At 38.3% G+C, this 25,074-nt stretch overlaps 1 protein-coding gene across 1 annotated transcript in view; it reads left to right on the forward strand.

Moving 5' to 3' along the window:
- HPSE2 (heparanase 2 (inactive)) overlaps positions 1-25,074 on the forward strand; it is a 569,682-nt gene that overhangs the window by 347,068 nt on the left and 197,540 nt on the right. The window contains exon 6 of the mRNA XM_079900324.1: positions 2,264-2,311. Coding sequence (XP_079756450.1) covers positions 2,264-2,311 — 48 coding nt within the window. The remainder of the gene's footprint in view (positions 1-2,263; positions 2,312-25,074) is intronic.

The following is a 25,074-nucleotide window of genomic DNA, read 5'->3' on the forward strand; positions in this document are numbered from 1 at the left end:
AATGGAGGCAGTTTTACTTTTCAGAGATTTTAGAAATAATTTTGGAGGAGTAAAGCCCATGTAAATATATATATATATATATATATATATATATTAATGACACTTGTATCTAAGTTTGACTAGGTTTTCTAATTTTTAAAATATCCTGGGGAGGGGGTACAAAATTTCGTTTCCCCCTCTTAATTTTTGGGTTATCCTACTTCTAAGATTGCCATCAGGTTTCCACAGCTTAGAGTGCTTCTGTGGCAGGTATAGTATTTTGGATCCTAATCTGTTTTCTTTCTCCCTGGACTTTTCCATTTTTCTCCTGTCTATTCAAGCAGATAGCTGGTTGTGTGCTTATTGACTCAGGGGTGGCACCTGACAGGATGGAGAAGAGAATGCACAGCTTTTCCAGCTTTTGAATTTTAAAGGAAGAATCCTGGGCATAGGGCTAGAAATGGTGAGGAGAGTGGAGCTACCCTCCCAGAGTCAAGAGATTTTTCTGGGCTGGAGAAAGGAGAGGAGAAGGGAAAGAGAAATCCGTGGGCTCCAAAAGCAGAGGGTTCCTATGTCCTGCTTCCTAAGAAGTACTGCTAGGAGGAGTGGCATGATCCCATAAAAATGAGCTGGTTAGGGTCCTGGAAATACTACTTCTCTAGCCAGTAGGGACGTTAGTAACCTGTATAATGTGATTAATAATATCCACCTCACCAAGCAAAGCAATTTTGAGAATTATATGAAGGAAATACATGTGAATACCTGGTACTAAATAGGTATTCAGTAAATGTTATATTCCCTCCAATCCCCATTTATGTTTTGGTCCTGCTCAGCAAACCACTTTCATTCCTCAGTCAACCCTATGCTCCATTTCCCACGTTCTTGCTCCTGGACTGCTGAGTGGTACTAGACAAAAAGAGCAAAAACCATACAGGCAAGAGCCAAGCTGCCTCCCCCTCCTGTTCTTTCCCCTTCCCCTCTCCCTCCCCCTTCTCCTTCCCCTCCTCATTGTCTCCCTACTCTCCATCCTCTTCATCTTCTTTTATGAACATCACGCTGCTACTAAACCAGTAGTCCTGGTATCCCTTCTCCTTCTTTCACCCAGTCCTGCAGAGACTCAGTCCTCTTCCACCATCAGGGCAAAACAGAGCCTCTGTCTGGGCAGCGCAAGCACGCCCTTTGCCCATGTGTCCTCCTGGCAAGGTTAGGCTGGAGTAGGGCAGGGGTAGGGCATTCTTGACAAAATACCGTCCTTCTCCCTTCTCAGTGGACAAATTCTTTGTTTATGAAGTACTGATGGAAAATTGTTTCTGTCTGAGGAAAAGTTCCCTTCCAGGGTCTCAGGAAAGAGAATTGAAAGTAAGATCTGAAGGAACTGAGATGTTCCTTTTGATTTCCTATGTCTGAGTGGTAACTCTCTCAAATAGTAACACGAGCCATGACAGCGCATGGCCTCAGAACACGTGGATGGCTAAAAGGAGGCAGGTCGATAATTGAGTTATTCACAGACCTGCAGTTCATGATACCTTATGGAATCTGTGTGGCCTTGGGTACTCTCTCCTGTCACTATGTTTCTGGTGGAACCCCAAGGGGCACAGGAGGGTGGCAAATTGCTAGCAAGACTTTGCTGAGTGCTTTGCAGGGAAACAGGTCTGGTTTCTGTTTTGAGCTGAGCATCCTGGTCGAGACACTCAGTTCTCTACTTAGCTGCTCCAGAAATGGTTAAATTTCTCTATGTGGTGCTTAGGTTTCTACACTTAGACAGCTGTGGTAGCCCATCACTAGGGCATATTTGTTAGTGCTTCATACTTATATACTTATATAAATAAATTGGGTTTTCCCATGCTCTCTATAGAAGGAGAGGCCTGAGGTTTTTCAAAGGCATATGTTGTGTTGTCATCCTTGGAAAATGTTATCGTTTGTCTCCTAGTAGATCTCAGAATCCTTAGAGAATAGGAAATGCGACAGATAAGTTCTGATCACAGGGAAGGTGATGTGGGAGCCATCAGGCATGGGATTGGAAAGACAGATGTAGGTATAATGCTGTCTTGGGGTCTTGATTTCCAGATGGTAAAGGATGTGTGGAGAGCTGAAAGTGTGATTACTTTCACCTTCTGTACCTTTTAACTTCCAATACCTATGGATAGGCCATCGCTGTGGGCCCTCTCAGAAAGCATAGTTGCCCAAGGATTGGCCTGATCTCTGTCTCAGCTTATTTTATTTTAACCCTGGGGATATGGTTTACTTTAAGTTGCAATATCTTTGTTCTTTCTGTTTCCTACAGATTCATGAAGGTGGCAGGAAACACAGTGGATGCAGTTACCTGGCAACAGTAGGTATTCACCATTTTTGCTCTTACTTATTATCAGATGCTGTGAAATGAAAGATAAGTAGTTGTCATGAAGTTATAACTGAAATTTAATAAACTATCTTCCGTGCTCCAAGAAAAAAGTTAAAACTAATTCCAAAATTAATTGTTGGCAATCAGTAACTTTAATCATAATGAAAAATATTTTATTCTGCATTTATACTCTTAGTTTCTGTAAACAACAAGTTCCAAATATTTCCTGAAATTCTTATCCTCCTTCAGTTTGTCGTTGTGAGTCATGGATTGAGTGGGTCTGAGGATCTTGTCATTCCCTTGCTTAAAACCCCTCAGTGCTGGGGCTTCCCTGGTGGCGCAGTGGTTGGGAGTCCGCCTGCCGATGCAGGGGACACGGGTTCGTGCCCCGGTCCGGGAAGATCCCACATGCCGTGGAGCGGCTGGGCCCGTGAGCCGTGGCTGCTGGGCCTGTGTGTCCGGAGCCTGTGCTCCGCAGCGGGAGAGGCCACAACAGTGAGAGGCCCGCATACCGCAAACAAACAAACAAACAAAAACAAAAAACAAAAAACCCTCAGTGCCTTCCCTTTGCATGTAGACCACAAGCCACACTCTCTACTCTGGCCTATAAGGCTCTTTGTGTTTGGCCTCTGCTCTCGTCTGATGCCACCCTGCCCTTACTCATTCTGTCCCAACACACTGGTGAGGACTTTCAGTTTGTAGAGGGTTCACATGCATGTCTGCCTCAAGAACTTTGTATGTGTCATTCCCTCTGCCTGGAATGCTGTTATCTTCATATTTTGTGTAGCTTACTCCTTCTCATCTCTTAAGATTCAGCTTACATGTCACCTCCTTCAAGAGGCCTTCCCTGATGATCCTATCTAAAGTAGACCCCCTATTTAATTGTCTTTCTTAGCTCGTTTTTCCATAGTACTTACCATAATTTACAATTACTATTTTTTATACTTGTTTTTGTAATTTGTGTGTTTTCTCTTTTACCAGAATAGCACTTATTCAGTTCAACAAGTGCTTATTTAGGCAACTGTTAATTGGGCATTTACTGGGGGGAAAATAACGCCAATGATAATAATAACAATGTGGCAGGAACCTTTATGTGTCTTACTATATCTGATCCTCAGAACAACCAAATGAGGTCAGGACTGTTTTTATCTATATTTTTCTACAACTTAGAGGAAGGTGTATAAAATCGAACAGAAAGTGGCAGATTTTGGACTTGAAGTTGGTTCTGTCTCACTCCATGGGCTTCTCTTAACTGTTACGGCTTTGGTAACAAGACAATGATCCTATACTGGAAATATTACATTCTATTGGTGTAATTCAAATCCTCTTCAGTGTCCTCACCAAAAGCTATCTGGATAATGTAGCATAAAGACAAGAGACTGGAGAATTTATAGTGTTTATAAAGAGGAGTAATGAGATCAGTGTACAAAAATTAGTTGGTAAGAATGTAAGCATTGCTCAGTTATCATGGCTGACAGGGAGGGATCAGAGAAAGTTTTTTTCCCCTACTCAAGCACTCTCCATAGTACAAATGCAGTGAAGTGAGCACAGTATTTTTTCTTTTTATAAAGGAGAAATACATTTTTGTAAATACAGTTTATTAGCTATTTAAAAAAATATTGGCCATCTCTCAAGATAAATATCATGTGTTTGTAACTACTCTAAAAATACCCCCAAAGCAGGCATGGGGTTGTGTTTCTTTTGGCTCCAGGATCAGCACTCATTTGGGGACAACAAGTAGCACCTGGACTCTACCATTTATTCCTTACAGCCATAATTTTCAGTCAAGACTTGGAATAGTCATGGAACAATTCCAAGAAATCTTGGCCAGGAGGACTCAGTGAAAATTAAAGCCAAATGCCATGTTTCTCTAACCCTGAGAAATGCTGAGGTGAAAATTTCTTAATAATGTAAAGGAAATCAAGAGTCACTGTCAGGAAAAAAAAAAAGGAGAATAGAATTTGTCGGTATACATCTAGCCAAAAGAATCAATTCAATACTAGAATATTGAGCTTGGAGCTTGAACAACCAGAACTCTGAGTCTGAAGTCATAAATAAATAAATCTATATAGTTAGACTATTTTGATTTGGACTTTCATGCTCTTGGATTTTCAGGACCAAGATACACGACTTGATGATTGGTTCTTCCCTCCAACCCATGCAGAAAACCCAGAAAGAGTTAGTGAGATGAAGTTCCAATTACAGGAATGGTGGAATAGCTTGTATCAGATATCAATGATAAATCTGGACAATAATTAAAAACACACACACAAAGAGTGATCAAAAGGCAGCAAAAGCTAGAGGAAGTTATTCAATTCCTGAAAGAAGTGAATGGCACTGGTGAGATCTGTGGTTACTTAAGAATCCATACAGTATGAGGTGGCTTTAAACTCAAAAGAAATACATGGTCATATTGATTTGAGGTGTCGGAAAAAAAAAGTCAGAAGGTGGAAATCTCAGAAAGATGGAGTTATGGGGCAAAACACCAAATATGCATATAAACTTACTTTCAAATCTTTGCCTGATCCCTGAACTGTGCATATTTAAGGGAGACTTCAAGGAGCCTGGGAGAAAACAACAGCTGGAAGCCTGAAAAATTTGAACAGCAATTTCAGCTGCTGTCTGTCACATGAGGGACAGAGATTGTAATTTGAATCTCACAAATTGAGGGGCTTGATAAACACCTTGTGCTTTCCAGTGAAAACTAAAAGACATGCCTCAGGAGTAAAGTCTATGTCCCAGGACTAAGGATTTGCCTTAAGTCTAATATGTAACCACAACAGACTCACCCTAACGAAGTCTGAACTGCAGCTGCTACAAGAACAAGATGACCAGACGTTCATCCAACTGCCTGCTAGATCCCAGACCAACACTCTTCTGTCTCTACAACATATCAACCACACTTTCCAGTATACAATTTTAAAAATTACTAGACATGCAAAGAAACAGAAAAATGTGGCCCATGGCCAAGAGAATGATCTATGACTTGAAACCCTGAGATGACCCAGATAATAGGATTAGCTGACGAGGATTTTAAAGAAGCTATTGCACATATATTCAAATAGTTAAGGGAAAATGTCCATATTGAGTGAACATATAGGGAAATATCAGAAGTGACATGGAAACTTTATATATATATATATATATATATATATATATATATATATATATATATATATATATATATAAAAAACAGAACCAAATGAAATTATTAAAGAAAAAATAGAAAACTGAAATGATGGGAATTCCGTGGTTGTCCAGTGGTTAGGACTCCATGCTTCCAATGCAAGGGGCACAGGTTCGATCTCTGGTTGGGGAACTAAGATCCCACAAGCCATGCGGTGCGACCAAAATAAATAACTAAATAAATAACTGAAATGAAAGACCCACTGGATGGGCTTACTAAGAGATTGGAAAGTACAGAAGAAAGGGTTAGTGAACTTGCATACAGATCATTTGAAATTATACAGTTAAAGAACAGAGAAAAAATATTGGGAAGAAAATTGTCAAAGGTTCAGCAACCTCATTGCCAATATCGAGTAACATCTGTGCAATTAGAATCCAGAGGACAAGAGAGAGAGAATGGGGCAGAAAACTTTTTTAAGAAACCAAATCTGGGGACTTCCCTGGTGGTCCAATGGCTAAGGCTCCGCACTCCCAATGCAGGGGGCCCAGGTTCGATTACTGCCTGGGGAACTAGATCCCACATGCATGCCACAACAAAGAGTTTGCATGCTGCAACTAAGAGTCTGCATGCTGCAACTAAGAAGTCCATATGCTGCAACTAAGGAGACCGCATGCCGCAACTAAAGATCCCACATGCCGCAACAGTCCTGGCACAGCCAAAATTAATTAATTAATACGTTAATAAATAAATATTTTTTTAAAAAAAGAAACCAAAGCTGAACTTCTCTCAAATTTAGTGAAAAACATTAACTTTTAGAACCAAGAAGCTAGGCAAGCCCTAAGAAGGAAAAATACAAGGAAAATCACACCTGGACATAATATTTAAACTGTTGAGAACAAAAGGATGGAGAAAAATCTTCAAAGCATTCAGATAAAAATGACACTTTACATAGAGAGCAAAGACACAAATGATGGCTAACTTGACATCAGAAAAAATGGATAACAGAAGACAATGGAACTGCATCTTTAAAGTGCTAAAGAAGAAAAAGTCAAACCAGAATTCTCTATCCAGAAAAATATTCTTTTAAAATGAAAGTGAAATAAAGATGTTTTGGGTAAGTGAAAGCCAGCAGACCTGTGCTACAAGAAATACTAAAGGAAGTTCTTCAGACAGAAGTAACATCAGAAGGAAAGTTGGATCTCAGAAAATAATGAAATGCTTTGGAAAGTGTAAATTTATAGATAAATATATTTTTTCTCTTAATTTCTTTAAAAAAAACCTGACTCTAATACAAATATATAACATTGTATTATGGGGTTTATAACATACAGAGTTGTAAAAATATACGGCAATAATACCACAAAGGATGATGAAGGGAGGAGGCTGTAAATGGAGTTATACTGTTCCAAGTTTTTTTAATGTGAAGTAATACAATATTTACTCTAAGAAGACTGTGAAATTGTATTCCTAGAATTAAGGTTGTGGATAGAACTAAGGTTGCTGACCTAAAGTAGGGAGGTTATCTTGGATTATCCAGTTGGACCCAATGTAACCATTAGAGTGGAAGAGGGAGTCAGAAAAGAGGAGGCATGGGAAGATTTAACTACAGAAGAGGAAGTCAGAGTGATGTGATGTGAGAAGGATTTGACCCACTATTGTTGGATTTGAAGGTGGAAGAAAGGGGTCATGAGTGAAGGAATAAGGGCAGTCTCTAGAAGCTGGAAAAGTCAAGGACATGGATTCTTCTCTAGCACTTCCAGAAGGAATACAGCCCTCCTAATACTTTGATTTTAACCCAGTGAGATCCATGTTAATTTCTAACATACAGAACAATAAGATAATAAATTTGGATTGTTTTAAGCCACTGTTTGTGATAATCTTTTAAAGAAGCAATAGAAAACTATAGAAACAATACATAATAACAGAGATTCAAAGTACCCAAAGAAAAAATACCCAAAGAAAAAACTAAAAGAACAAAAGGTGGAAAAATAGATAAATCTACTTTCATAGTTGGAGATTTAAAAGCGTCTCTTTCAGTAATTAATAGGACAACTAGATTAAAAACAGAAAGGATATGGAAGATTTGAATAACACTATCAATCAGCTTGACCTAATTGACAGTTGTAGGCTGAGTTGAACATACATTCTTTTCCAGTGCCCATGGAACCATTCATCAAGACAGATCATATATGCTCAGCTATAAAACAAGTCTCAATAAATTTGAAAGGATTGAAATCATACAGAATTTTTTAATTGAAATATAGTTGATTTGCAATATTGTGTTAGTTTCAGGTGTACAGCAAAGTGATTCAGTTATATATATATATTTTTTCAGATTATTTTCCATTACAAGTTACTACAAGATGTTGAATATAGTTCCCTGTGCTATACAGTAAATCTTTGTTGCTTATCTATTTTATATACAGTGGTGTATATCTGTTAATCCCATACTTCTAATTTATCCCTCCCCCTTTCCCCTTTGGTAACCATAAGTTTGTTTCCTATGTCTGTGAGACTGTTTCTGTTTTGTAAATAAATTCATTTGTATTATCTTTTAGATTCCACATATAAGTGATAGCATATAATATTTGTCTTTGTCTGACTTACTTTACTCAGTATGATAATCTCTAGGTCCACCCATGTTGCTGCAAATGACAATATTTCATTCTTTTCATGGGTGAGTAATAGTCCATTGTGTATCTATGTATATACCACATCTGCTTTATCATTCATCTGTTGATGGACATTTAGGTTGCTTCCATGTCTTGGCTATTGTAAATAGTTGCTGCTATGAACACTGGGGTGCACGTATCTTTTCAAATTAGAGTGTTCGTCTTTTCTGGATATATGCCCAGGAGTGGGATTGCTGGGTCATATGGTAGCTCTATTTTTAGTTTTTTAAGGAACCTCCATACTGTTTTCCATAGTGGTTGCACCAATTTACATTCCCACCAACAGTGTAGGAGGATTCCCTTTTCTCCACACCCTCTCCAGCATTTATTGTTTATAGACTTTTTGATGATGACCATTCTTACCGGTGTGAGGTAGTACCTCATTGTAGTTTTAATTTGCATTTCTCTAATAATTAGCAATGTTGAGCATCTTTTCATGTGTCTGTTTTGATGACAAAGAAATTAAGTTAGATATCAGTAAGAAAAATATCTATAAAATACCTAAATATTTTGAAATTAAATAACACACTTTGAAATAATCTGTGGATCAAAGAAGAAATCATGAGGGAAAGTAAGAAATATTTTGAAATGAGTATGATGATATATTTTATCAAAATTGGTGGAATTCAGAAAAAACAGAGCTTAGAGGGAAATCTATATTCCAATATGCTTATATTAGAAAAGAAGAAACATTGGTATCAATGACCTTTTTTAGTTTCTATCTTAAGAAGCTAGAAAAAGAACAAACTAAACTCAAACCAAGTAAAATAAAGAAAATTACAAAGGTAAAAGCAGAAAGCAATAAAACATGGAATAGACAAGCAGTAGAGAAAATTTACAAAGCCAGAAGTATCTCTTTGAATAGGTGAACAAATTTGAAAACTTAGAGAGAGAGATTGAAAGATAGAGGGAGAGAGAGAAAGAGCGAATGCGAAAGAAAAAACAGAAATTGCCACTATCATGAATGAAAAAGGGATTCTCACTATAGGTCACATAGATATTAGAAGTATAATAAGGGAACATTATGAACAACTTTATACCAACAAATTTGACAATTGAAATGGACAAATTCCTTGAAAATATAACATCAAAATGACACATTAGGGCTTCCCTGGTGGCGCAGTGGTTGAGAGTCCGCCTGCCGATGCAGGGGACACGGGTTCGTGCCCCGGTCCGGGAAGATCCCACATGCCGCGGAGCGGCTAGGCCCGTGAGCCATGGCCGCTGAGCCTGCACGTCCGGAGCCTGTGCTCCGCAAAGGGAGAGGCCACAACAGTGAGAGGCCTGCGTACCGCAAAAAAAAATAGAAAATAAAAAATGACACATTAAAAATTCTTGATATCATTATAGTATATCTGGTTCATTTTGGAATATCTGGCAATTTCTTATATAAATAAAATAAACCTATTCTATGACAGAGCAATTCCATCACAAGGTATTTACCCAAAGGAAATAAAAACATGTCACACAAACACTTTTATAAGAATGTTCTTAGCAGTTTTATTAATGATAGGTAAAAACTAGAAACAGCCCAGGTGTCCATCAGCAAGAGAATGGATTAAACAAACTGTTGTATAGTTGTATAAAGGAATGATACTCAGCAAGATCAAAAAGCAAAGTACTGATGCACTTCACAACATAAATGAATCTCAAAATCGTTATGCTAAGTGCAAAAAAAGCCTTATATAAAACAGCATATTTGTGTTTTTCCAATTATATGAAGTTCTAGAATAGATTGTGAAAATTAGAAAATTGCCTCTGTAGGTGTAGGAGGTAGAGACATGGATCGAGAGCGAAAGGCACAAGAGGGAATTTTCTGGGGTAATTGTAATGTTCTACACTTTGATAGGGATTTGGGTTACACAGGATTTTGTATGCTTTTGTCAAAATTCATCAAATGATACATTTAAGTTTTGTACAGATCATTGTATGTAAAATTTACTTAAGAAAAAGAACCATAACAGATATTAGAGAACTCTATTAAAGAACTCTGGTTAATAGTATGATTGATGAAGTGTTTAGGATGAACTATACTGAAGTCTGCAACTTATTTGAAATGCCTCAAAACATAAAATGGATCAATGGATGGACAGAGGGATAGATAGATTGATAAATGTGTGATGAAGCAAATGTAGCAAAATGTTAATGGTAGAACTTAAGTGGTGAATATATTTTTTTCACTCTACAATTCTTTCCATCTGCTTCTGTTTGAAATTTTTCATAATAAGATATAGGAAAAAAGCCTAAATTGTTACACCTAAATATATTATATAATATTAAATAATATACTGTTGTGAAAATAGTTATGAAAAATAAATAAGAAAATGCTTTTAAGTGAATCAAATAAAATATACAATTCATACCTCAATAATATAAAAATGCACAGAAACTCAAAGAAAAGTTACTAATAGGTTAATAGTATTAACCTTTAGATGTAAGGAGTATAGGGATGCTTTTATGGTCATCTTTACTTTTCTATAGTTTCCAATTTTTCTGTAATAAGGATGTATTTATTGCATCCTTATTACATCCTTATTTTTGTTTATAATAGAAACCATCAATACCCAGCTCCACCCTTCCCAACTCCAATTCCCCCTCCCCAGAAGCAATCATCACAATTTTAGCCACTTGTTATATTTGTTTCCATATTTCTAAATAACAATCTGATGGTATTTTAAATTTTTTTCCAATTTAAATATTATCTATTAATTTCCTACTATGGAAGATAAGAATTTAGCTCTCATACCTCCCTAACTCATCACACACTTAAACATACTTACATTTCCCCATCCTCCAATATTTTATATCTTAAGTATTGGTTAGATCAGAGTTCAATGCTCATATTTTTATTCCTATGTAAATATGACTCACAGAAGAGAATGTGTGTGCAAATGATTACATTTTCTTTCTTCCACAACTTTTTGTTTTCCCTGCAGTTAATAACTCTTTTTCATTTGCTTAATTTCTTATTAGTCTTTCCCTAAGTCATGCCTAAATTCTGTACCAGAGGAGTAGATCTCTCTCTTTGTGCAAACACTCCAGGTAGCCATCAGTTTCATCTTGTCCTTGGAGGTGTTCTCCTGGAGCAGTCTCTCCTCTGGTCCCATCTGGACTAATTGATCTCCGTGCTTCCTGCACAGCTGTTGTCCTGGGATCTCCCTTCACCATCGTCCTAGGGATTCCTTTTGGCTCTCTTATTTGTTGGATCCATGCCTTTTTATGAAGTTTACTCCCTCATTTTGGTGGAACATTTTTTTTCCAAGAACTTCCTGAGAAAAGATAAATGAGAGGTAAACTTGTTGAGACCTTGTATTAGAATTTGATTTATATTTTGGATGCATACAGATTTCCCGTGGATTTTGATGCTTTGGCTCCATTTTATTCTAGCTTTTCTTGTAACTATTGAGAAATCTGATCCTTTTAAATTTCCATTCCTTTTATTTGCCCTGTTTTTTCTCTGTTGGTACTTGTAAAATTTTCTTTTTGTCCTCAGTGATCCTTTGTGTGACTCTCTTTTTATTCTGTTTACTAGGTATGTGGTGGACCCTCTCAATCTGAAACTCATACCCTTCAGTTTAGGGAAATTTTTTTCTTTGATGATTTTCTTCTTCTTTTTTGTGCTCGCTCTCTCTCTCTCTCTCTCTCTCTGGAACTTCCATTAGTCAGATATCAGAACTCCTCAAACAGTAGTCTAATTTTTTATATATTTTTCTCTCCCTTGTTTTTTTCTTCTGTTTTCTGCTAAATCTCCTTAATAATCTAAGTTTTCTGTTGAAATTTTCATTTCTGTTATCATATTTCTAATTTCCAAAAACTATTTTTCAAAGCTTCCTTTTTATGGCTTCTTTTCTTGTTTCTGGATCATTTTTCTCTCTGAAGATATCAATTTTAGTTGTGTTTGTTTATTTTGTTTCTTTTCTTATTTTCTCTTCTCACCCTCTTTCTCTCCCTCCGTTTTCCTTCCTCCCTTCCTTTCCTTTCTTTCTTCTCCAATACTTTTCTTATGATTTCTTCATTAAACTTTTTTCCCTCTATGTTCTTCCCTCCTCCCCCCATTTCCTTCTTTATTTTTTTTTCTTTCATATTAAAGATCTTCCTCAAAAGTCAAATGATGGTTAGATCTCTATTCCTATTTAAGAGAGAGGCACGAAAAACTGATTGGATGTTTTTTTTCCTCATGGACATTTCTTCTCAACTAGTTGAGGGTCTATGTAGGGTGATCTGCCTGGGTTATTACATTACGGGATTCCTAACTGTCCATATCTGTTGGTCTTTTCTTATGTGCAATTTAGTTTTTCCAGAGAAGAATTCTCTCTTCTGCCAACTTGGAAGTATAAATCTGCTAGCATCCTCATATCTAAGAAAGGAGCTGGATATCTCATTGTTTAGTATGTAGCCTTTCACTTAATCCTGTTGTTTTCAGTGTGGTTGCCCCCACCTCAACTATGTTTGATGACCCTGACTCTAGCTCAACCTCCAATGCTCTGCTCTCTTAGAAATGGGACAGTTTCTCAACTATGTAGGGTAGTGGATCATATTTATAGATACCTACTGTATTAGAATTAAAACAGAAATTTTAAAAACATTTATTTTAAAATAATAAATTCATTACATTTTACCACAAATACTGTATTTTTATAAAATAACTATATTTTCCAAAAAATAAGGTTAGTGAGAAGAGTGGCGTTATTTTATATTCTTGAAAATCTCTTTAACACCTAGCTTAATTGAAGATGTGTGGATTCTTATATCTTCTATGTTTTGTGGCAACATATTGTTTTGGTTTAAAAATATGAAGACAATTTGCCCTCATGGAGATATGTAGCTTAAAAAGGGAGGAGTATTTAAATAGTCTTTTTCAGTTTATTGTGGCTGTTCTTCTCAGATACTACACCAAAATTCAACAAGTGATAGCTTCCTAAAGGTTAGTTGCAATATGGACTATGAAGCCATATCTATGAACTTTTCATACTCTGATGCATTAAATTTTTTGGTTTTGCATTTTGAATGTATCTTTTACCCATGCATGATTTTAACATCATGCATTGATCATTTGGAAAATATTGTTTTATTGAGTTGTGAGTTATGCAGATCTTCCAAATGTTGATACATTTTATTATGAAACATCAAAAAAGCACATTTATTAATATCACCCCTGACCTAATCAGAAAAAGTCTTTTAAGTTTTGGGAAGCTGACAACCTCATGGTGGCAGATACAAATATTCTAAAATTCTAATTTTCACTTAACAGATAAAAGTTTATAATCAGCAACAAGTTCTATCAGTTGTTATCCTTGAAGTGACAGGCTTATTTTGTTCATTTTTGAGAAAAATGTCTTCCAAATACCCAAGTCTGAATAACCATAATTTGTCTGTCGGTCATTCTTTCAAGTAAAAATTTTGCTCATGAAAAAAATGACCAATTTAGTTTGCAAATCAAACAATCATGTAAGTATTTATCCTCGAGACAACCATCATCGTACTTGGCTGTGGAAGTGACACCTTTTATGTATATTTCTCATTTAGTCATGTAGAATATTTTTAAAATGTGTACTCAGGGGTTAAATTTTAATTAAATTTATAATTTTTATTACTTTATCAAGGGAATTATTAAGTAAAACTGACATTTTTGTTTTATTGCAAGTATGTGACATGACCACCAGCACAGTTTGACGTTCCTGCCTTGATTTGTGTTCAGCTCTTTTGCCCACTGTTGCTTTGGTACCATCAGTCCAAATGTCAAATAGTTTTTCCAAAAGAAACCATGAGAGTCAAATAAATTATTTAACACTTCATGTATTTCATCACCATTTGTATTTAGTGCCAAGCATTTGTGTTTAGTACCAATACACCAAGTGTATTTTACTGCTATTCCCATAAAAGAAGATCTTTATCAGTGGTTAGTTGGTGTTTATGTTGGATGGATACAAAAAAAAGCTATGTCTGTAGATTTATCAAGATATTAATATCTGGAGATATTAACTTTGTCTTCATGTTTTCAGCTAAATCTTTAACGAGTTAATGTATTGTTGGGAAATGGTCCTGGGGTGTTTTCTTTTAGTAACTTTTACTGACTTTTCATCCAGCAGGCATTCAGCAACGTCAACTGTAGAAGCCTCTATCGCTCCTTTAGCTACCTTGTGTACGTTTCTAGCCAATGCAGTATGATAAGCTACTCTATAAGATGCTTTCCTAAATTTAAAATTATTTTGAAGATTTTTCTAGATTTTAAATTTAGAAAATCCTTCAGAATAATTTTAAAATGTTACTTGTAAAATAAGACAACAAAATGTTCTTTCATATAGGCATAAGAAAAACATTAGAATTTCAAAATAACTTATTGGATGATTTTAAGGTTACACAGATCATAGCAGGTATAATAAAAATAGCTTGGGGCTTCCCTGGTGGCACAGTGGTTGAGAGTCCGCCTGCCGATGCAGGGGACACGGATTCGTGCCCCGGTCCGGGAAGATCCCACATGCCGCGGAGCTGCTGGGCCCCGTAAGCCATGGCCGCCGAGCCTGCATGTCCGGAGCCTGTGCTCCGCAACGGGAGAGGCCACAACAGAGAGAGGCCCGCGTACTGAAAAAAAAAAAAAATAGCTTGTAAGAACACAGTAGAAGTATTGAAAACAAACTGAGTTAACATTTGAAAACATACATATTTATACCCCCAAAAATCATACCTTAGAAAAGTCTAGAAAACAAGAATATACAAGCATACATTCCATTAGTTGTCAGAGCAATGACGTTGTCACATGTTATATAGATACTGGGAAACCCAACTGTACGCTTGTGAGAAAATGAGAGTGAAAATGGCAAATAATTGTCATAGTATTATTATGAAAATAGCTTTGATCTTATGGACTCCTGAAAGGGTCTTGGGTATCCCAGGAGTCCCTGGACCATACTCTAATAACCACTGATATAGAGTGAGGGTAGGGATCTGAGGGTCTACTTGTTTCTCAGTTCTCTTGTTTCAGCCCCCCTTTCTCCCCCATTCACAAAGGTACCTGGTGCTTCCAGCTCCTGAGACTTTCTGGGGTTCCACAGCAAGAAGCAAACACCTTTTAGGTTTCCCTAAAAGGATTCATGGGTGTAGAATTCAGCCTCCTCTGGTTAGCTAAGTCAGTTATCACTCTTCTGTTTTCTAATATCAACATTTTTATTGTGGTGTTTTCCTATCCTATTCTCTTAGACCTTCTGGGTTAATGCCTTTTTTCTTTTTTTGTCCCATTACCATTGTTTTAGTGGGGTTTTGGGAGCGAGCTTCATAAATGCCTGTTTTTAAAACACCATATTTAACCTGAAATCCTGCTGTCTGCTCTTTTGTTCTTCTAGGATTATTTTTAATAAGACAAAATTTTAAAATTAATTTTAAAATATGAAATCAATGTTCATATTTATCAATTTAGGCAAACCCAGGTGTTCTCAATGCCTGGGCCTCACCAGAGGCAAACAGAAAAAAAACTACAGCTGTGTAGCCCAGACATCAGTATTTTGAAGAAGTTCATTATGTGATTCTGACATTTAGTGAGGATTGAGAACTACTGCCCTGGAGCCTTCTGATTGAGCATCAATAGCCCCTCGGCACTTAAACTCCAGAGAACACACTCAGCATACAGCTTCTAGACCACCACCAGCAGCAACAGCATCACCTGGGAGCTTGCGAGAAATGCAAATTCTCAAGTCCTATTCCAGACCCACTGAAACAGGACCCAACGATCTGTGGTCTGACACTCCCTCCAGGTGATTCTGATGTGCTCTAAACTTGAGAACCACAGCCATAGAAGATGACTGCCTTTTTTCTAAGAATACATTCATCACTGAATTTTTTGGCATAAAACTTTTTTCAGTACCTTCTCTTCTGACATGTCAATGGGAGAAAAGATGTAAGAAAAATTGCCCTGGGAATTAGGTTTTAGAAAATTCCTGCCCCGGGACTTCCCTGGTGGCACAGTGGTTAAGAATCTGCCTGCCAATACAGGGGACATGGGTCCGATCCCTGGCCAGGGAAGATCCCACATGCCGCGGAGCAACTAAGCCCGTGAGCCACAACTACTGAGCCTGCGTGACACAACTACTGAAGCCTGCACACCTAGAGCCCGTGCTCCGCAACAAGAGAAGCCACCGCAATGAGAAGCCCGTGCACCGCAATGAAGAGTAACCCCCGCTCGCCACAACTAGAGAAAGCCCGCATGCAGTAATGAAGACCCAATGCAGCCAAAAAGTTTTAAAAAAAAAAAAAAAAAAAAGAGAATTCCTGCCCCTTGTAGTCAGAGTCAGAGCTTCAAGTCATCTAGTTTTCAATAAGTTTTTCTCTTATATAAATGTCAGCGCTTTTCTCTCTTTGGTCTTAGTCTGCACTTATATACCTCATTCCTCACTTCTGCTGTTGCAGAAAAACGAAATATGGTATGTATACTACAGCTGTAGGCTTAAATAGATCAATTTTAAGATATCAATTTTATAATTTAGATTTTTAGCTATATTTAAAAGCATAAAAATGAACATTTTTAAGAAGTCATTGTAAGGGCAACTATGGGTTTGCCCACAATATAATTAAACGTGAGCAAAATGACTCTGAGAATAGCGTCTATTGGAAATTCATGAATGTTTCCAGGGGTGACCAGACATTAGAATGACTTGTTAAGCAAGAATTCTGCTTAAAAGAAAAAGCCGAAGGAATCCATCACATAGATAATCAGTTTTAGAGAAACAAGTGCTGACGAAATGTGGACTTTATTTGGAGAAAAAGACTTAATGTGATTCACAAGAGTGCTAAAACTTATTTAAAACACTATTTTGTAAGGGAAGAACGTATAGAGCTGCATCTTATGGTTTCGTAGAAAGAACAAGGGCTTTGAAGTCAAACAGGCCTGGACAGAATCCCTCTGACCCTCAGTAGGTTTGTGGCCTTGGGAAGAAAGTAAATCTTTCAGAGCTCAGTTTTCTCATGTATAAAGTAGGGTTAATGCCTACTTCACAAAACTATTGTTAAAACTAAATGAGGGGGCTTCCCTGGTGGCGCAGTGGTTGAGAGTCCGCCTGCCGATGCAGGGGACACGGGTTCGTGCCCCGGTCCGGGAAGATCCCACATGCCGCAGAGCGGCTGGGCCCGTGAGCTGTGGCCGCTGAGCCTGCGCGTCCAGAGCCTGTGCTCCGCAATGGGAGAGGCCACAATAGTGAGAGGCCCGCGTACCACAAAAAAAAAAAAAAAAAAAAAAAAAAAAAAAAAAAAAAAAAACTAAATGAGGTAATGCATGAGAAGCACTTTGTATAGTACACACAATATATTGCGTCCTCACAAAATGTGAGTTCCCTTTTTCCTTCCCTTTCTGTCTTTCTGTGATCCCTCCCAATCTCTCTGTTTATGAGTGTCTTGCTATAGAATATACAGATGTTTAGCACATATTCTATTACTGAGCATTTTTGTAGTACCATGTAGATGCTTCAGGTCTTTTGCTTATGGTATTTTCAGCCAAAGGAAGAAAGCAGGTGGTTCTGTGGGGTCACCCTGTTGTGTTTTGTATTCATTCAAGAGATATCTATTGAGCACCTATTATATTAGGCACTGCACTAGATGTTAAAGATAGACTAGGGAGAAAAAAGAGACAAGAGCCATCCCCGTGGGGAGCTTCGTGGGCTTCTGATTAGCAAAGAGTTTATCCCTATAGTGATCGCTTGTATAAGCCATTCCTATTCTTCATCTGGAAGAGAAGGTAGAAAGGGAAAGGTACCCCCGATGGAAGAAATAAGGATGACAATAGGAAGACGATCTCTGTGGGCCCCAGAGAGAGCTACGCCTAGACAAATATCTGCTGCAGATGATTTTAAAAGGAAAGGATAAGGAGGGAAGGGAGCCACAAATGACATGGAGCTTGGCTACAAAAGAATTAGAGAAAAAGGAAGAGAAAAAAAAAGAACTTTCTAAAAGAGAGTTGAAGAATCAAAGAGCTCTTTATTTTAGGAAAATGAAGATTGGGAATTCCCCAGCAGTCCAGTGGTTAGGACTCCGTGCTTTCACTCCTGGGCTGGGGTTCAATCCCTGCCCGGGGATCCTGCAAGCTGTGCAGCGTGACCGAGAAAAAAAAAAGTGAAGATTATACACACACATCTATAAGAGTGTATTTTATTTAATTGAGCATCTTCTGGTGTCAAGCTCTGTGCTAATAAGTTCGTTACAGAAGTGATTCAGACCATGGGTTTTCTGTCTAACATACTGAGTTCAGGTCCTTAGCGCCTACTGTCTGTGTGACCTTGGGCAAGTTGCTCAGCACCTCATTGAGCCTCAATGCCTTCTTTTGGAAAGTAGGCACAGTAATACCTGTGACCCAGGGAGTAGGCACCTTATCATTGGCCCAAGGGGTGTGCTTATAGCTTTCTGCTCAGCCTAATTCTGAAGGCTGCGTAGTCTCCATTAGTGGCTCCCTGTTACCTCAGTCACTACTAGGAAAGCTGTCTCAAGTGTCTACTGTTGATTTGGGCAATAGAGAGTGGGCTACTCCCTTCCCATTTCAGAGCATACACATATACAGGAAACCCCAAAAAAGGCTAGATCTGGCATTATCTCCAGGTTCCCTCAGGGGTCTCCTCTGTCTAAGGAGGGAAAGTTTGAGAAACGATGATCTAGGGCCTTGCACATAGCTAATAACATCTGCCATTCATTAAAGCTACCCAAGCATGATATACATTATATCAAGGGTATCTGCTACATGTATGGATGTTAAATGGGCTGCATTTAGGGCCGTACTAGGCTTGAGATTCTAAGATCACCCCCCTATCTTTGTGCCAGGTCCCAACTGTCCTTGTCTCAATCACCCTGAAGCTCACCCTGGAGAGGTGCTGGTTGGTTCTAACTAGCCATCCTGTAACTGCATGGGAAATCAAAGGGTCTGGGTACCAGCTTAGACTTAGAACCCTCACTTTCTTTACTCTTCTGTTAAGCAAGTGTTACACTAGTCTGGAGTCAGACTGCTGGTTTTGAATTCTGGCTCTAATGCTTACTTATCTTGTACAAGTCATTTAACTTCACTGTCTCAGGTTTTGCATCTGTGAAATAAGTACTCATTCAAAAACAATTTACTTTCTGCCAAGCGCTGTTTCAGGTTCTTGGGATAGATCAGTAAACAAAAGAGACAAAAATTCTTGCCGTTATGGAGCTTAGATTCTGGCAGGGAAGTGGGGGTTGGTGGGAAGGAGATGGGTAGGTAGAAAGACAATAAACAGTAAGTATAACAAGCAAATTATATAGCATGTTAGAAGGTCAAAAGTTGGAATGGGGCTTCCCTGGTGGCGCAGTGGTTAAGAATCTGCCTGCCAATGCAGGGGACATGGGTTCGAGCCCTGGTCGGGGAAGATCCCACATGCCGTGGAGCAACTAAGCCCGTGCGCCACAACTACTGAGCCTGTGCTCTAGAGCCCACGAGCCACAACTACTGAGCCCACGTGCCACAACTTCTGAAGCCCACGCAGCTAGAGCCGGAGCTCCGCAACAGGAGAAGCCACCACAATGAGAAGCCCGCGCACCACAACAAAGAGTAGCTTCCGCTCGCCACAGCTAAAGTCCGTGCACAGCAACGAAGACCCAACACAACCAAAAGTAAATAAATAAAATAAATACATTTATTTAAAAAAAAGTTGGAATAAAGGAAGTACTGTAGGGTGGAGGCAGACTGCAGTATTAAATAGAGTGATCTTTGAGAGGGTGAGCTTTGAGTAAAGATGTAGAAGAGTTGAGGGAATTAGCAAAGCTGATACCCTGAGGAAGTGTATCCAGGCAAAGGAGGAGCTAGATCAAAGGCTCCAAGATCGGAGTGGGTCTTAGGTGTCATATTCATTCCCACCACGTAGGGTTATTGTGAGGATAAATGAAATGATGCATGTAAAGCCTTTAGCTTAGTACCTACAATCATGAGTGTAAGTTGAGTGTAAGTTTGGTTTGATTATTATTTATCATTTTTATGGAAGTCACATTTCTAAATATTCAATATGTTATAAAATCTTTCAGAATGATCTACATAGCACATGAATGGAATGGTGCCCTTTTTGCAATTGCTGTTTTCCTCCTTACATATTCTTGACTTTTATACATATTACTTTGAGATAAAATATATATTTATTGTCTCTGAATAATTTCCTTCCTTGGCAAGAGTCATGAAAAAGGTGTAAACTCTGTTATATTAAAATTTTTTTGAAGCTAAATGGGAGCTGTGACCACTGTTCCCATGTATTCACTTGCTTTATTAGTCTCTCAGTGGTTATTGTCTGAAAGGTTGCTATGGTCAAAAGCACAACCATGTACTAGGGAGGACTTTCTAATATTCCCAGCCAGTCTAACCAGTTTTTCTTTCCATGTCTCTTTTCTTTTTAGAAGAAAAGAATGGGAGATTTTATGTTCTTAGTATTCTATTTTGACTGTCTCAAACTGCAAATCCTCAGACGAATCAGTGCTCTGTATACATAGTGTTTTATGTAATATATTGTATGGGGTAAGGATGATGAAAATAAAAGGGAAGAGCACTAACTGAAAGCCTTCCATCTGCCAGATATCATTGTAGCTGCTTTATATAAAATTAAATCCTTGGAAAACCTGACTACTTTGCTATTCAAACTGTGGGCCAGACCAGCAGCATCAGCACTGTCTGGGAGCTGCTAGAAATGCAGACTTTTGGGCCTCACCCCAGACCAGTTATTGAGTCAGAATTTGCATTCTAATAAGAACCCCCGATGTTTCACATGCACATTAAAGTCTGAGAAGCACTGCCCTGACAAGACAAATATCACTAGCAGCATCTTTCTCAGATGAGAAGAGTAAGCTTCAGAGAGAGCAGGTACCTTGTCTAAATACCGCAAGTAAATGGTAATCCAGGATCTAACTGAGGTCTGTTTGCAGAGTCCAAACTCTTTCCACTACATTCTTTTTAATAGGTATTTTTCATAGTCTATTTTATAGAGAAAAAAATAGGTTAGCTTCTATTTGAGCCTACTTTGAAAGCATTTGCCCAGACAGTCAGTCTGAGTGTAAACAGCTGGTCCAAAGAAGCAGGCCTAGAAGATGATAACTGAGTTTGTGTGTGGCTGTGGGTAGATAAGTCACATGCCCCCTGGCTCTTCAGAGGTTACCTGCCTTTCTGTTGAATTAGGGAACCCATGTGTAATTGTTGGCAGGATTCTCCCCAAATCCTATTCTGATGAGCAGAAGACAAGAGCAAATGGAGAAAGGCAGACCATGGCCTAAGGAGCTGAACAATCTGGTGTACGAGTCAGGGAATGTCTTATTTTATGAGCAAGGAGGTATTTATATGGCTTGCCTTGAGTGAATTGCCTCTGATGGGAAAACAGACTGGGAACAGCTGGACCACACTTTGGATCAGTTGCCGCAACAACATGATACATTTGTCTCTGGTGTCATTTGATCCCTTTGAGTGCTGTTATTACCTCAGTGTGGATGTTTGACTTTCAGGCTTACTTTGTGCAGTGAGTACGTCTGTTTGATTGTGTTCCTCAGATTACATGGAGTGTTGATTATTTTCATTTGGGAGTTTGGATTCTAGGATTGCAGAGCATGGCAACCTCATAGGTGACTGGATCCGAGGACCTCATAGAACAACTGTTATATTTACCACCATCAGAACTCTGATTTCCAGGGGTAACCCATACCTGATGGCATCTGGGAAAATTATACAAATATCCAAATTTCAATTTCTAGTGATATATTCCACTTTCTCCTCTCAGATGATCTTTGTGAGCAACACTTTGCAAACTTGATCTCAGCACAAAAGTTATGGTTATTACCATTATTTAGTATTTACCTTTTTCTTGGAAAAATTAAGCAAGACAGTCACCATTTGGAGGTTTGCAAAGTAAAATTGAATGCACTTGTGTGATTTCAATAGCTGCTTAAATCTTTCCTCCTAAGACGTTTAGAAATGACTGGTCTCTTGATAAATTGAAAGTGAGCCCAGCTACTGTCACCCAGAAAGGGCTGAACGCTCTGCTTGAATCATTTACCCTGACAGACATTTGTTCTCCTTAAGAAAATTGGCTGTTTTCTCCTTTCTGATAATAAATGATCCAAGCTCCCAAATTTATGGCAGCTGAAACTGAAGGTCCTGATAAACTTATATTACCAGGCGGGTGCCCACCATCACAACATTCTCTGAAAGTCATAGTTAGGCTTCTATCTAAGGAACAAAATCTCCTCAGAGTTCAAAAAAGCAAAGAGAAAAAGAACATTATGTTGTTAGAAGCTAGAGAGGATGGTTTTGAGCATGTGCAGGATGTAATTTCATTATTGTCTAGAGTTACATGGCTGTTTCTGGAATCAGGGAGTTTCCTAAACAGAATATATTGTTGTTAGATGGCAGCATAACTGTGGTTTCCTGCTGGTATTTTAGTGCGGAGGTGGATAGCTGTTTCCTATATTTCCCCCCCTCCCGCCCCCCTTTTTTCTCTCTTCCACTTCATTTTGTGTAAGTAAAATGAAACAAAGAGTAACAAAGGAAGCAGCACCAACAAATGCTTCTGTTAAAGTTCTAAACTTGGCCTACAAAATTTAAGGAATTCAAATTTTCTATCATTTGAAAAAATTCATTTACATTGTGTGTAATTAGTATAGTTTTTTCAATGCTTGTTCAACTTACATAAGATGCTTTAATGAGAGTCACATGAAAAATGTGGCCAAGTATTATGAGCACTTTAACATTTGCATTTTCTGTTCTGTGTGGGTAATTTTGTAAATTTGGAGTTAGCCTAACAGACTGGGGGGGCAAAGAGGAAGTTGGCCAGCTGGGTTTGGAAAATGCCCTTCCTTATTGAATATTTGGCATGTTCTATGTGAAGGGATGGTGATTTCCCTGTGGCATGGGGGACTTTTTACTTCATGAAGAGCCAAGTTTTGCCATAAGGAGAGCATAAAAAGCCTCTGTTCCAGACAGGGCAGTATTAGTAGTGTCATCAACAGCAGCAGTCTTTCGGTGCTTGAGAAAACCAACCTTGTGAGTGGGCAGACTATGGACTGGTGGGACTCAAAATTACAGGAAAGATCTCCAGGTCTTAAGACATTTCCTAGATCCTTATCCACTTAACCACAGAAGCCAAACTACAATGCTATTTCTTTGCGCTTAAGGCGCTTTTAAGGTAACCAATCCTTTTACAATTCTGATGAAGAGTGTTGATTTTCTTAGAAAAATGTGTGTGTATATGCAAAATTACACCCACACACGCACAATTTTACATGTGATTTCAAGGTTTTTATGGATCCCCTGAAGCCCATCCATGAACCTAAAGTAATCCAAAGACCCTGTGTTAAGAACTAGGTTTGGGCAGCCTTCCTCCTGCCTTCATACCATACTGCTAACTCCCATGCCCCCAAGTCCTCTTTTAAAATGCCTTTGAAGTAGAAAACGTAAAGGCCCAACAATCTTAATATAAGTTAATTTATTACTGTATAACAAGAGGAGAAAGGCGTTGTGGGTACCAGAAGAAAGAAAGCTTTCTTAGCCTTCCCTCCATTACTTCACTCGATGTTTTGTATATGACTAGTGTTCATTAAATCACTGTACAGAGAAATGGAGATGACACACAGAAAAAGACACGTGAATGTCTGAAGACATTTTATTTTGATCTTATTTTAGTTTTCCTGGACGTATATTTGTCAGAGTTTCGGTGTGAGAGAAAAAGAGGCAGTGAAATGTTTGTATAATTTCGTGATCCAAACATTTTCTATGAATTCCTCCCTTATAGATTCATGGAACACTGCTGGTTGGCATATATTCCTGCCCAGAACTTCTGGGAACATCTGTAAAGACAAGCATTTTTCCTACAATTGTACTAAGAATTTTAATTAACAGAAAATAATGCACAACCCATATATAACAGACATTTAGTGGGCAGATAGCAGAAAGCTCCTGATTATTCTGGCACAACATCATTTTGTGTGATCTATAATTAACAATTGCTTTCTGCTCTCTTGCTTCCGTGATTCAGCTTTGGCTTTTGAATTTGGCGGATAGACAGGAAAATCCTCTTGACTCTACCCCAGTCTCATTGCTGTCTCTCCTCTCCACTCAGTGCTCTGGCTACCTCCATTACTCAGATTATGATCACTTACTGCCTCCTGGGAACCCTCAAGTCACGTGGCAGCTGCTGCTGGCCTTCATGCTCTCTGCCCAGGGCATATACATAATTGAAGCTACAATTCTAGTGTCTCCAGGTGGAAGGGAACTGATACGTTTTTGTCAATAACTGCCATTTTATTTCACTTCCCTACTTCTCAACTTTTTTGGAGCCTCTTAAGGCTTCTCAACTCACTCAGTCTTCCCAACGCACCTGCCCACTTTTATTACTAAACACTGTCTTTTTAATTTATATTTTGTAGTATGGAAGATATGCCATTCTTCTTGGAACCCAGAGATCTTAGGCTTCTATCTATAATCTGCTATTGACCAGTTGTAGGGCCTTAGGCAAGTCAATTTAATTTTCTGAACCTTGACTTCTTCATACATAAAATGAGGGTAATACCATCTACCTCACAGAATAATTGTACGAGAAAAGGGAGTTAACATACGTTAAAGTATAGAGTTGAACCATATGAAATTGCCAATATTCAACTATTTTTGGCCCACAAGAAAGGCAATTTCATGTGGTTCAACTAATATCGAGCACAGACCATTGTAAATGAGAAATAGTCAATAAATGTTGAATCTGAATCTGTTTCAATTGGGGGAAATGGAACAATGATTACAATTAAGGGAAATGGAACAGTGATTCAGTTGGGGGAAATGGAACAATGATTGCTTTTCAGATATCTCCCCTGATCATACCAAAAAACACATGTGAAGATTCCTGAAGAACACCCTTAACAGTGCTGTGGGAAGACAATTCAGGTCTATTCTATATCACAACTTTCCCCTGAGGATAAAACACAAAAGTTTCAGGGCCACAGTGTTAGGT

This window comes from Stenella coeruleoalba (assembly GCF_951394435.1).
Source record: "Stenella coeruleoalba genome assembly, chromosome: 16".
Taxonomy (NCBI): Eukaryota; Metazoa; Chordata; class Mammalia; order Artiodactyla; family Delphinidae; genus Stenella; species Stenella coeruleoalba.